The sequence below is a fragment of the Diospyros lotus genome, chromosome 2, assembly GCF_014633365.1.
Source record: "Diospyros lotus cultivar Yz01 chromosome 2, ASM1463336v1, whole genome shotgun sequence".
NCBI lineage: Eukaryota > Viridiplantae > Streptophyta > Magnoliopsida > Ericales > Ebenaceae > Diospyros > Diospyros lotus.
In genome coordinates, this window is record NC_068339.1 from 12,204,771 (window position 1) to 12,219,610 (window position 14,840).

At 36.4% G+C, this 14,840-nt stretch overlaps 1 protein-coding gene across 6 annotated transcripts; it reads left to right on the plus strand.

Moving 5' to 3' along the window:
- Positions 1-1,083: 1,083 nt before the first annotated feature.
- Positions 1,084-13,105, plus strand: LOC127795691 (probable protein phosphatase 2C 62). Of its 6 annotated transcripts, none has more exons than XM_052327527.1 (7): positions 1,261-1,385; positions 1,467-2,204; positions 3,738-3,782; positions 4,484-4,771; positions 4,871-5,144; positions 6,260-6,414; positions 12,566-13,103. In XM_052327527.1, exons 2-7 carry the CDS (start codon positions 2,142-2,144, stop codon positions 12,701-12,703), a joined length of 963 nt encoding a protein of 320 aa, XP_052183487.1. In that variant the 5' UTR covers positions 1,261-1,385; positions 1,467-2,141; the 3' UTR covers positions 12,704-13,103. The 6 variants fall into 6 exon arrangements, with proteins under 6 accessions (XP_052183482.1, XP_052183487.1, XP_052183488.1 ...); XM_052327528.1 differs by having other exon boundaries at positions 1,269-1,385; positions 1,605-2,204; XM_052327525.1 differs by having other exon boundaries at positions 1,286-1,796; positions 1,879-2,204.
- Positions 13,106-14,840: the final 1,735 nt, after the last annotated feature.

Below are 14,840 nucleotides of genomic sequence, written 5' to 3' on the forward strand. Positions count from 1 at the left end.
CTACAATATGCAGCAGCCCACAGTTGAGTAAATGAGCAAGTTTTATGGAATCTCGGGATGCCCCGATGTTTTGGTTTCAAGTTGTGTGTTGAAACAAGCATTTTTAAGTGGGAAGTTTCATGCAGTAGATCCTTAATATATATATTATACATATATATGTGCGTGTGTATGACGTTTAAAAGCTAATTAATATATATATATACATATGTATATGTGTATTAGGTAACTAGCTAGAAGAATACAATAATATTGTCGCTATAATTTGGATGATAAAGGACAAATCGTGATATATCAGTGTCATTTTGATGAGTCGTGAATTCGAACCTTAACCTTTTCGATCAATATTTTTTATTTTATTTCTTTCAACAAAATCAAAGAGTTAAACATTGGGTTCTCACAAGGAAGGGACATCTCAAGAATATAAAAATATTTGACTTTAGATATATATATATATATATATAGATGGAGAATTAAAATTTAGATAATTAATTTAAATAAAATTAAAACTTATAATTATTAATTATTTTTATTTAAAATAATTTATTCGTTACATAATCTATAGGTAAAATTCTCATATAAACTCTTCATTTTTGCTAACTTAATCTAGAGACACTTGTTCATCTAAGCTTTTAAGTTATGAGCATAAAATTTAACTGCCTTAGCCCAAGAACAATTATTCTGTGCCTTTTGAGATATAAATTGATGCCTTAAATAATCATTTATAATAAAATTATTCGTGTGAATATATTTAATAGAGTTTGTATTATTATTTATAAATTTATTTTTACCACAATCTTAAATAAATAAAACTAATTTTAATTTTCGACTGTACTAATATTTTGTAGTCTGAATTATATTTTTTTAAAATTTTCCTTAATAAAATTTATAAAAATAAAAAAAATATTTTATAACTTAAACTATAAAAAAAATAAATACAATCTAAATTGTTAATAAATAACCTAATCTCGAATACATAATAACAACGTGTAATTAAAAAGGTGCAATATACTTCTTCCTCACCCTGGCCTAAGCGGTGGCGAACATCAAAGTCAGGAGGACGAAACCTCCTTAAGCTGCGATATCACCACGTGTAGGTGCAGTTGCTACGGCCTAAGCGGTGGCGAACATCAAAGTCAGGAGGACGAAACCTGCTTAAGCTGCGATATCACCACGTGTAGGTGCAGTTGCTACCTGCGATGCATTGACATTTGTCCCTGCATATCCTCGACACTTGTTTCTTCTTTCCTGCGCCATGACTTTATATAATGGAAGCCAACAGCCCAACGGGGACACCGAATTATTTGTCCTTCAGTCTTCAGAGGGAATTATCATTTATCAGCAACATGTCTTCAAAAATGGGCGCCTCTGAAATCCTTCGAATGAAAGTATGGCTCTTGCTCCAACACCCTACTGTTCTTTTAGCTTGTTCTTAAAGATTAATCTGCTTTTGTTTTTTGGGTTTCAAGTGCCAATCTCCTAGTGGGTTTCCAGCGGCTTTGGGGATAGTGTGTACTGTTGTTTCTGACGAACTCGTCATTGTATTTGGATTAGTGATTTACGCCCTGTCCTCGTCTGCTTCACCTTCTTGTTCTTCAACTGAACAGAATCAACAGATCAATTATGTGGTACAGTTGTTTGATGAAATACTTCACAAAGAATTGGAATAAGTATGTATCCTCTTGGAGCAAGCTTAGTCAGAAGACAGAAAGACAGAAAGAAAGAAAGAAAGAAATGAATTAGAAGCAAGATGAGCTTTCTTCTCACCAGTAAGGAGAAATCATTAGAAGATGGGAGGGGTAAAGAGAATATCGAATTCACTGTGTTTGTTTAAAAAAGTTCAATCAACTTGGTTCTAATTAATTCATTTAATTGTCTAAGGCTCAAGGACTCATTTGCGTCTTTAGGCTTGTTAAATGGGAGGCGACATCATGGGTCATTTAACCGTTCAACAACAAAGGAAGAAGATGAGGATAGGGTTTGATTATTGTGATTTGTGAGTGATCCAGAAGGTAGAAAAATTCACATTGGATTTGGTTCCTTGTGTTGACAAGTTGGAATGGATATGCATTTCATTATTCAAATAACTAGTTCAAATTTTATGGTTGGTACTTTCTTGTTCGAGGTTTACCATATCAGCACATATGTTCTTTAGGTTGCAGAGGAGGTCGAAATTGAAAAATGAGGCAAACTCCCTTAAAATAAAGGTGAGCAATCTTCCCTTGTTCTTGTCTTGGGCTCGTATGCATGTATGTATGCATGTCGGTTTCCTCTTGTGATATTTTTGTGAGGTTACTTCTGTTAGAAAATAGGATAGAAATACGAGAGATGCTAATGCTAGACAAAGCTTTGAAATGAGTGTTGCGAAGTTAACGTTTTCCAAATCTGGCAGTTAAATAAATTTGCTAACAACTATCTTTCTATCACATGGCAAATGAATCTTTGTAAAAAAATAAGCACATGTAACGTTTAAAAGATTGTACCTGGGACTGGCCTTAAAATATTTGATAACTCTTTGCTCCAACTCTTGAGATTCCATGAAGCTGGTTCATATGGGGTAAGAACAAGTCATACAGAAGATCAATGAATGTAATGCTATCAATTAATTAAATTAGCATTATAAATATCCAGAAAACAGAAAGGGACTCTTAGTTGTTTAATTGATAATACTACGTTCATTGATCTTTTGTGTGACTTGTTCGTACCCATATGAACCTACTTCTTGGGATCTCCACAGTTGGCACAAACCCCTTTTCAAATCTTTTTCATTATGCCAGTTAGAATCTTTTAAAAATAAATTTCCTATCTTGAATAGTTAAATGTTACTACATGTGATTGAAAATTGTCTTATTTTTGACAAAGATTCATTTGCCATGTGATAGAAAGATAGTTCTTAGGAAATTTACTTTAATTGCCAGATTTGGTAACTTTCATTCTGTAACACCCATTTCAATGCTTTGTCTAGCATTTGTCCTTTCTTTGCGTATTGCTCCTCTCTAGTTTCTAATTTTAAGGAACACCTTGAGCATCCAATTAAGCTTGTGCATTGTGAGTGCACACTTGCACTCACATGATTGTTGTATCATGGAGAGTAAGCCATCACAAACTTGCTACATTTGGGTTTCCTACTTCAACGGCCGATCTACTCTCAAGGACAGTGACTACCTCTATTCAATTGCTTCTCAATTTCTATCCTATTTTCTAGCAACTTTATGGAGGCAATAGTTGGTAATCTCCACCCCAAATTTGATGTGGCGTGAACTATCAGTAAATCTATTACAATTGTGAGAAATAAGAATATAGATATCTATTCCTGTGATAAAGAGATCTTACTGAGTTGTTCATGTTGTTGCTTAAAAAGAAGAGAGAGCGGTTTCCAACTTACAGAACATTCTTGATAAAATGGTTTCCAACTTACTGTTAATCTTACTGAGTTGTTAGAAAGATTTGGTGGGGAGATAAATGGCGACAACTGACAACAGTTAGGCCAATTAAGAAAGAGGTTTGGATATCCTTACCAAAAAAATAAAAGAAAAACAAAGAACAAAGATGTTTTGATAATATAAAAAAATAAATAAAACAGAATGAAGTATGAAAGTGGCCAGTCATCCCTCTCATTGTTGTTTGAGAATTTGTTTTTTGCTTTTAGGGAGATGTGACATTGTTGAATGGGAATATTGCCATATAAATTTATTAAGATGCTATTTAATGAGTTTGACAATTCTTGTTTCTATTGGCAGAGGAAATCAAGTACAGAAAAGGATGTAGGCTCCCTTCGACAGAAGGTATACAATAATAGCCTCATTTGCTGATTGTTTTTCATTTATCTTGCTTAAACGTATGGAGGCATTTTGGAGGATTTTTCATCTGTCATGCTTCTCTATTGAAATTTCTGCTATAAACCCTATATCCTTTTTCCTCTTTCCTTGTGCTTCTGCATTCTTACAAAGTTTCATCTATTGCCCAGTAGACACATTTATGTTAAAAATACATGGTTCACTATCTGTGTGATTTGCAGTCTTGTTCATCTTCCTTCACTTGTCAAATCCCACACTATAAATCTGCTTCTGCAGAATTTGCCCTTATAATTCCTGTTCTTCTCAATCTCTGCCCAAGATAGGTTTTGGTGTCGGATAGCATCAAGGATAGATATAAAGATTACAGGTGGCCTCACACAAAATACTGTTCCACCATCAGATGCTTTCAGAAATAAGAATAGAATATAGAAAGTCGTTGGGAAAACTTGGAACTGAGCAACTAGTGAGATAATCAATAAACACTCAATACCACAAACCCAAGCAAGATAAATAACAATACACATGAGAGCCAAGTTCTTTGCTATGTGAGGAAAACAAGGACAAATAAATTCACTCTCTTAGAGTTAAACCAAACCCAATCCCTTAACCCCTTATACACACACTCAAATCCCAGTAGAACACTCTCTCAAATCCTCTAGACTCTGCATGATGATTTCTATGTCAACCAGGATTACGACCATGATGACATTGATGATGTTGACAAGGTTGACTACAGTGATGATGATAATGCAGGAGATACAGAAAAGCATGATAAGAAGCATTCACATTGCCGTGTCACCCATGGATTTCATTTGGTTGAAGGAAAAATGAATCATAGAATGGAAGATTACGTAGTGGCAGAAAATAGGCGAGCCAATGGCTATAAGCTGGGACTCTATGCCATTTTTGATGGCCACTCTGGTTGCAGTGTTGCAGAGTACTTGCAAAGCCATCTATTTGACAGAATATTGAACAAGGTGTCACATATTTTTTTCTTTTTCCTAAGCCTTTATGTTGGTTTTCTACTAGGCTTATTTTTATAATGTCATCCTGTTTTCCAATTGCTCTACGAGTAGCCTGATTTCTGGACACAACCAAAAGCTGCAATCAGGAGGGCTTACAGAGATACCGATAATGAGATCCTGGAGAAAGTTGTTGGCTCACGAGGAGGATCAACAGCAGTCACAGCTATTTTAATTAATCAGGAAAAGCTAATTGTTGCTAATGTTGGGGACTCCCGAGCAGTCATATGCAGAAGTGGTTCAGCAAAACAAATAACTGTTGATCATGATCCACAGAAAGAGAAGAAGCTGATAGAGAGTAGAGGAGGATTTGTGTCACAGAAGCCAGGTACTTTGAATGATATTGTCTTCTTTTCATTGAGAAAGTAAATTTTTACTACTTTCCGCTGAATCTACATTATTCCCATTTCTACATGGGGTTTGTTTTTAATAATGGAATGAGGGATTTTTATTAGAATCACAAGATGCCATCCAAAATAGAAACCAATTCAGTATATATAACAGCCGTGTACTTTATCCAAAGCTGCAAGCATCAAATGACTGCACATAGAGTGAAGGAAGTAAATATTTTCTACCTATAACACTAGTATGCCTTTTCTGGAACGGCAACTATCAAATGGCTAGAGCAAAGGAATATCTAATTCTGAATGACAGAGAAATATAAAATAACAGTTACATTGATCATTGCATGTTTACTGGATTGTATATGGTCCTTTCAAAAGTAGGAACAAAATGTGGCTCTTGATCATGGTACTCTCCAATTTTCTATGTCCAATGATTTTTTTTTTTTTTAAATTTTCCTTATGTTTCTATTTTGCGGAGTAAATTTAGAAACATAGTTGAGGACATGTTTAGAATTTTGAACAGCAGTTTCCTATACAAGGACGTAAGAATAATCTCAAAACTGTATTAAAATAAAATTATGTTCTGAAACAAAAGTCATTTGAATGCTGTCGTCAAAGAGACATTAACAAACCATCTTTTTTCTCAAGTGTCATGCATTTTTAAGTCACCCACAAAAATTAATGATTTTGAACTTCATAGAAAAATATATATCCAAAACCATGTATAGAATAAAATCATCTTTGACATGAGATTATATTGTGTATTGTTGTAAAATCTTTTTACTAGATAACCGTCTCTTGTATGCTTCAACTTGTTACAAGATTGTATTCGAGTATTGTCTGAAAGGTTCTGAACTTTAAGTCACCTGAGAAAGCGATTTTAGCCTTTTACCATCTGCGCTGAACTTGGAAGATGCTGAAAGCTTTGGTAAGGTTTCTGTTTTGGCAAAAAACTTGCTAGAGTTTTATGTATCCTCTATTTTCATTCTTGCACAATCATTCATTCCTCAACAGTTGTAGGAAAGTGAAGTAACATTCCAAATGCATGGCTGTCTAGCAAGTTTTTGGGATAATCCTCAAAAGTACGCAACGGATGCAGGTAATATTCCACGAGTCGATGGGCAGCTTGCAATGACAAGGGCATTTGGGGATGAGAGACTGAAGGAACACATAACTGCAGAACCGGATATAGTTTTAGTGACCATAGATACAGATACCGAATTCATAATATTGGCAAGCGATGGCCTCTGGAAGGTAAGGGCGTGAGGCTTAGGTTTTGAGTTATATATTTTTTTGGTGAATTGTGCCTTATTAATGCTATGTAATTAGTAACTAAAACATACAATAACAATACAAATGATATCTTCCACACCCATAAACCTAATCACCTATACATTTTATATACACACAAAATCACTACTCTCCCATTATTTAAAACCAAAAGAAATGAAAGACAAACAACCCATAAATTATGAGTCATTTGCCCCCTATTAGACTCCAGAATTTGGGGGATAATTTGTCCCTCATTTCCTACACTCCCCCTCAAGCTGGAGAATATATATCAGTCATTCCCAACTTGCTAATACAAATATTGTAGTTTGATTTTTGAAGAACTTTGATTAGAACATCAGCTTCTTGGGACTTGATAGGAATGTAGGACAAGGCAATAATCTCGTTCTCAATTTAGTTCTTGATGAAATTTCTGTCAATCCTCACATGCTTCATTCGATCATGTTGAACTGGATTATGGACTACACTAATAGCTGATTTACTGTTACTAAACAACTTCATAAGCCCTATTATTGGTATGTTTTAAGTCTGCTATCAACCTTTGTATCCAAATGAGTTCACATGTTCCTTGAGCTATGGCTCTATACACTGCTTCTGTACTGCTTCAAGCAACCACAGATTGTTTTTTACTTCTTCATGTCACTAGATTACCCCAAACTTTTATGCAATACTCGGTTGTTGACTTGCTATCATCAATAGCTCTTGCCCAGTCTGCATCTGAAAAACCAACGACATCCCTGACTTTAGTCTTTTTAAACAATAACCCTTTGCCAGGACTTCCCTTTAAATACCTCAGGATCTGGTTTGCTTCCTCCATGTGTCTTTTTGTGGGAGCATGCATGAACTGGCTTACTATGCTCACACTAAAGGCAATATCAAGTCTCGTGAGAGATAGGTATATAAGTTTTCCAACCAAACGTTGATAGCTCTTTTTATTCACTGGAGGATCACTATTTGACACTTTGTGTTTCTAGTTATGTTCCAAAGGTGTACTAGATGGTTTACACCCAAGTTTACATGTCTCTTTAAGTAAGTCAAGTGTGCACTTTATTTGTGAAATGAAGATCCCTTTGTGACTCCTTGCAACCTCCATTCCAAGAAAGTATCTAAGTTCCCCAAGATCTTTTACCATGAATTCTGCTTAAAGTCTTTCTTTGAGATTTCCAATCTCCATTTCATTATCACCTGTGATCACCATATCATCTACATATATAATGAGTATTGCTTGTTTTCCTGACTTATTCTTCTTCACAAACAAGGTGTGATCAGCTTGCCCCTGGTTGTATCCAAGATTCTTTATAACATTGTTGAATTGTGTAAACCAAGCTCCAGGTGATTGTTTTAAACCATAAATGGCCCTTTTTAGCTTACATACTTTGTCTAAATCATCTCCCTTTGCTTCAAATCCAGGAGGAACTTTCATATATACTTCTTCTTTTAATATGCCATTGAGAAAAACATTCTTAATGTTTAGCTAGTACAGTTTCCAATCTAAATTAGCAGCAATAGTCAATAAAATTCGGATTGAGTTAAGTTTGGCGACTGGTGCAAAAGTTTCTTCATAATCAATTCCATAAGTTTGAGAAAATCCTTGTGCTACTAGTATTGTCTTATACCGTTCTATGGTTCTATCTGGTTTATACTTCACTGAAAAGATTCATTATTGCCAACAGTTTTATTCCCTTCTGGTAGCTTCACCATTTCTCAAGTTTCATTATCATTCAATGCCTTCATCTCTTCTAGCATAACTTCCTTTCAATTTCGATCTTGAAGCGCCTCATGAACATTTCTAGGAATATGAATCTCATCAATCTTTGCAACAAAGGCTTTGAAATTCCCTGATAATTTAATATATGCAACATAATCTGATATAGGATACTTTGAAATTTCTCATACAAGGCCTTACCCCCTTCCTTATGGCAATTGGAAGATCAATGTTATTGGTAGGTTCTTTTTCTTCTCGACATGGTTCATTTTCCTCATCATTTTCTTGATTATCTGTAGTAATTGGATCTGCCATCAATTCATACTCTTGAGTTTGCATTGGAGCTTGTGGTCTCCTAGAGTAAACCAGAATTGGTTTTGGGTCTATAGTGTTAGATTCTCTCCCTTGATGTACATCATCATCGTTTTTGGACACAAAATCGGATTTGGAAAGGAAAACTTGAGGGAATTGAATCAGATTGAGAAGGAAACGTTGAGGAGATCAAATGAAAGGGCTCAAAGAAATTAGATTCCCCATGTTTGTCTTCTTGAGAATTAATCCTCCCCCTGGAGAGAAACTTGGGGGTAGAAGGTATGATCTTCAACAAAGGAAATATCACATGATATCAGGAACCTTTTTGTAAAAGGATGATAGCACTTATAGCCCTTTTGTGTGGAGGAGTAACTAAGAAAGACACATTTCAGAGCTTTAGGATCAAACTTGCTTCTGTTGGGTTGATTATGAACAAATACCATACATCCAAACACACGAGATTCAAGAGAATTATGAAACTGAGAGGATGGAAAGGCAGATAACAATGCACTGAGAGGTGTTCGATATTGAAGAACTTTGGAGAGAACATGATTAATAAGGAAGGCCGATGTAAGAATGGCTTTACCCCAAAAAGAGTGTGGAACATGACTAGCAAACATGATGGATCTTGCAACTTCCATAAGTGGCAATGTTTTCTTTCAACAACCCCATTTTGTTGAGGAGTATATGCACATGAACTTTGGTGGAGTATTCCATATTCTTGGAGATATTCATTGAGTTCATAGGAGAAATACTCTCTATCATTATCTGTTCGAAGAATATGGATAGATGACTGAAAAACATTTGTGACAAACTTGTGGAATTTTTTAAAAATTTCAGTCACTTCGGACTTTTCTCTTATCAAGTAAATCCAATATACTCAGGTGTGGTCATCAATAACGGTAACACACCATCGGTCCCCGGTTAAGTTTAACACTCATGATGGTCTCTACCATCACTATGAATTAAGTGGAATGGAGTTGAAGGTTTGTATGTGTGAGGTGGATAAAATGCACGGGTTTGCTTGGCAAGAGTATAAGAATCACATTGAAATGATGAAAGATCTTTATTAGTGAACAACTGAGGATATAGACACTTTAGATAAGAGAAACTGGGATGACCTAATCTATGATGCCACAACAGAATATTGAAATTAAAAACTAAGGAAAAAACAGTAGGTAACTTTGGTCTTGAAGGAGAACCAACACCAGATAAGTAATATAGGCCATTTCACTCCTCAGCATTCCCAATCGTCCTCTTCGAAGACAAACCCTGAAATTTACAACAGGAAGGGAAAAATGTTACTGAACAATTCAAATCCTTGGTTAGTTTACTCACTGAAAGTAAATTGCATTGCAGATTTGAGACATGAAGAACTGAATTCAACTTCAACCCATTGAGTTCTATATCTTCTCTCTCTGTTGCTGTGCATATGGACCCATCTGCTACAGTAATACCAACACTCTCCTTGCATGGTTGATAGTTACTGAATCCTGTATTGGAGCTTCTCATTTGATCAGATGCACCTATGTTTACTATCCAAGTATCATGTGAGTCTTTGTATGACAATAAAGAAAATATACCTTTACGTGATGGAAGCACTGCAGAGTTAGTAGGGACAGTTTTGGAGGCATCAGTAACTGAGGGAGTCATCAGTTTTCGAAGGATTTCCATTTGTTCTGTTGTAAATGGTTGGGAGGCCACACCAGTTGTTGTCTTAGCCACATAGACATTTTTTATCCTTTGGCTTCGTGGTTTCCAATCTGGAGGTTTGCCATGAATATACTAACACATGTCTTTGGTATGGTTGAGCTTTTTATAGTGCTCACGCCACAACCGTTTGTCGTTTCCAGAAGTTCCTTTTGGATTATATCCTTTATTTTGGTTTGTAGCTAAAGCAGATCCCTAAACTGCTATCTTGGTGGATGAGTTCTATACTGGAGAAGACATTACTTTCCCCCTTGTTTCCTCACGCCTGACTTCAGCAGACACCACTTTCATGTTAGGTAAAGGCTTTGTGTCAAAAATATGTTATCGAACGCCATCAAGGTCTTGATTCAGGCCTTGTAAGAAATCAAATATTCTATCTCTTTCTACCATCTTATTGTATAGGATTCTATCTTCCGAACACTTCCATTCAATATTGTGGCACAAATCGATTTGTTACTAAAGTTCTGAGAGTGTATTAAAGAACTCAGTGACAAATAATGTTCCTTGTCGAGTGTTTTAAATCCTAGAGTGAATTTCAAAATTTTGAGATATATCCTCCAGATCTGAGTATATTTCTTGTACTGCATCCCATATTTCTTTTACTGTTTCGTAGAATAGATACAGGTATTCAATCATTTACTCCATCGAGTTTATCAACTGTGCTGTCACAATTGAGTTTTCTACTTGTCAGGCACTATAGGTGTTAGAATTTGATGGAGGTGCTATCATTGCTTCTGTCAAATATCCCATCTTTCCTCTTCCCTTGATCACAAATAATACTGAATTGATATCACTCTCTAAAATTGCTCTCATTCAATTTATGAGATGTGATTTGTATTGAGGGATTTTCAAACTGATCGGGTACTAAGAACAATCGTGGTGTGGAGACAGTCGAGATACTTGATGATTCTAATGTGGATAAAGTGGAGTTGGTCATTTGATCAACAATAATGGCTGACTGATATTCACTTCGGTGACAATGATATGTTGCAAACCATATTTGAATTTGAATAGTAATAGTCTCACCAAAAAATCGAAAAAAGGATGAGGATGGAACATGCAGCAGACAGTGGATGAGAATCACTGGTGCACCGAAAGAGGTGGTAGCTGACGACAGAAAATAGCGGTGTGGCGGACGGTGGTGGTGGACGACGGCTAGTGGTAGCGAACGGTGGCGGATGGCAACAAAACCTTAGGGATCTAGAAGGACTTGGGACAAAGGCGGATGTAGAAATTTATGTAGGGGGAGGCTGAATTTTTTTTTAACATGTAAAATTATACATTACAGATTTTGGGGTGGGCTATAATTTTTTTAAGATTGATTTATTATTAAAAAATAATTGTTTATATTAAAAATTATTGTTTAATATAAAAAAATAATTTTAATATAAAAAATTAATTTTTTAATATAAAATTAATTTTAATTGTAAGCTGCCCTGGACTGAAGCGTAGATCCGCCCCTGACTTAGAAAGATGAGTTCAATGGTGGTGACGGCGTTGTAATCGAAGCACCAAAGCGAGAGATTGAAGCAAAAGAAGTTTCAACGTACTATTTTAAAAGGTGGTGCATGGTGGCTGGACTTGGCGGGCTGACCGATCTGAGGTCGGCAATGACGATTGCAGTGGTTACGCGAACAAAAAATGGCCGGACATGGCACGGTGGCGCGGCTACTGAAGGCGGTGGCGCTTGGTGATGCTGTTGAAGGCAGCGGCGCTTGGTGGTTACTGATGCTGGTGTACGTGGGAGACCCTTTCCCTTCTCTGCTCCCGGCACTTGATGACAGTGGCGGACTCGACTGCGGCAAATCGGAGGCTGCTACTGCAACTTTCGTCTGGTATGACTGGAAGGTCTAGTATGACTGGAAGCACTGGTCATGCGGCTGTGGATGTCTCTGATATCATAGAACATATAATAACAATACAAATGATATCTTCCACACCCATAAACCTAATCACCTATACATCTTATATACACACAAAATCACTACTCTCCCATTATTTAAAACCAAAAGAAATGAAAGACAAACAACCCATAAATTATGAGTCATTTGCCCCCCATTAGACCCCAGAATTTGGGGGATAATTTGTCCCCCATTTTCTACAGTAACTATGAATTTTGACCCAAAACTTGGATTTGCTGTTATTTTCATTTTTCACCCTGTTAGTGAGATTGAGCTTCTTTTGAATCTTTCTAAAGTCTGATTTGATAATTAACACATTGGGTTGAGCAATCGCTCTAAATGTTCATTGTCATGGAGAGAAATTACAGAAGGAATATGGATATCCAGCAATCTCCTTCAGTCCATGCATGACCCAAAACTTGAATTTGGAAGTTCATGATTGATTATGATTGCAGTGTGATGGTATTTTTTTGACTTGTTTTTGCAGGTGATGTCAAATCAAGAAGCAGCAGATTGCATCATTGATTTAGCCGATGCTCAAGAAGCATCGGAGAAGTTGATTAGAGAGGCACTAGCCAGGAACAGCCGTGACGATATCTCCTGCATTGTGGTGATGTTTCAGTAACCGGTTGCCAGTGTAGTTATGGAGTAACAAAACTTTGGGCTCGTATATTTGCAAGTAATATATACCGTGCCACAACGAAGTATAGCAGCATCATGCTCCTAGAAGTTGAGATGACTGTTAAGAGTAGTTGAGGTCTCATCACTGACAAGTGAGCTACTTCTTGACTTTTTCTGCATGTTTAGTCTTGCATTTTGTTTGAAGCCCATGCTCAAATTATAATGTTGCTGTTAGTGAGATGTCTTGCTTTACTGCAAAAACTACAGCATATTTCTTTTTAAGTTCAGAAGATGTCCAAAACCAGCTGGAACTTCTTGTTCCTGTTCTAATCCACAATTTGGATATGGAGAAATGGGATCAAGTTTCAACTCAAGAACAGTCTACATCAATGCTATTTTGATGCCATGTATCAGCATGCATGAAAAGATTTTAAAATTTAAACTACTACTCTGAAGATTGAACGTATTAGTTTACAGATGAGGGGTAACAGTAAGGTTGTTTTTCTGTAACTACAGGTTTGAAATGTAAAAATAGTCTTCTTTTTTTTTTTTTTTTTTGTGAAACAAAAATAATAATGCACACAAAAATTACCCTCCTCCCACCCTTGTAAAGTGAAGAGCCTGGTGGATTGAGCCATACCCAGTCAGAGTTCAATCAAGGGTGTAGGTTGTCTGTGCTGCAATTTCACAAAGATTGAAGTTCATTGAACCAGGTGGAAATGCAGTTCACTTCACTCCTGTTCTCATTCCTCTTCAATCATTACGTTTAGAAACCTGAAACCTTCAGGTTGAAACACTTTGGCCTGCCACAAACTAAATAAAAGTAATTCTTGAACATTTTCATTGAGTTCCACCCCAGAATACACGGCCAATGCTCAGACAAGGAGTCACATAAATTGTTTGAAATTACACGTGCCTTGTAAATTCCGAAAGGGCAGCATATTTTTATGCTCATTAAACATTAGACAACGAGTCTACAATGTATATCCAAACATTACAGCAGCTTGGATGCAGAATTTGGTGGGAATTAGTTGATAAAGGCAGCCCCAAAAATGATGACTCATATATGGAATCATGTGCTACTAGGAACTTGTTTTGCATCAATGTCCCGAAGTCTGAGGGTTACAGCTCTCTTAAAGGTTCCAAGCCCTTCAACTAATGCCATGGTGGCCGCGTATCGGCCAAGTGTCCGAAGGCCTTCCTCTCATTGACTGCACAGCGTAAGTTGAAAGGACATGGTTGTTCCATTTGCACAATCCCCTATGCTATCTGCTGTCCATGCCCCTGAAAACGCAGAACCTGCAAGAAAATCAACATCATTCTCTTCAAGCGAATTAATTAAGATGAAAAATGAAGGAGATAAGCATGTGAAAAAAAGTAACTCATACGATCAATTCAACAAACCAAGTTTTCTCTGATCTTTGCTCCGTCATTTGGTGTGGAGCAAGAAAGAAGGAAAGGAAATAGAAAGGAGGAGCATCAGAAGCAGGCAAAAGAGTTTACCTTTCCCAAACCCGCACTTTACATCAATGCCTTGTGAAAGAACTTAAGGCTACAGGGGACAAATCCTCAATCACTCAACATTACTTGGGCCGACTTCAAGGCAAATAATACCCCCCACATATTTAGCCACCTTTTGTTCTTCAAGCACCATGCTCAAGTCTAATTGTTCTGTAGCATTGTGACACGTACACTGTAGCCAGTCATGATGGAAAAGAAAAGTTTTAGCACCTCTCGTTAATTCCACGGCATTTAACATAATGCATGAGGCTAGATAAATCTTACTTCACACGTTTAGTTCTTAACTACCCAATATTTCGTTTCATAAAACAAAACTAGTCTTAAAGCCATAGAGCCATTCTTGTAAAACTTCTCTTTTAGCTTAGAAACTGGACGACCACTTTACTCTTTTAGCAAGTTTCATATGATACCTAGAAACCTAAATTAATTAAACAAAGATTCCTCCTTGTTTAGAACTGAACTGCGAGGGTTAAAACAAATGAAGCTGATAAATGATCATTTAAAAGCGCCATGGCTTCAGATCCGAGAAATAATTTCTTTGATGTTCAGATTTTTGTGAAGCACGAGCTGTTATTAATACCTTCAGCTAGGAAAATAATCAAAGCCATAAATAGGAAGAG

Excerpts from the sequence above, each read along its gene's own strand:
- LOC127795691 (XM_052327522.1), top strand. The coding sequence starts at position 1,266 with ATGGAAGCCAACAGCCCAACGGGGACACCGAATTATTTGTCCTTCAGT. Across the intron at positions 1,386-3,737 it reads CTGAAATCCTTCGAATGAAA|AGGAAATCAAGTACAGAAAA; the intron begins GTATGGCTCTTG and ends TTCTATTGGCAG. Across the intron at positions 4,772-4,870 it reads TTGACAGAATATTGAACAAG|CCTGATTTCTGGACACAACC; the intron begins GTGTCACATATT and ends CTCTACGAGTAG.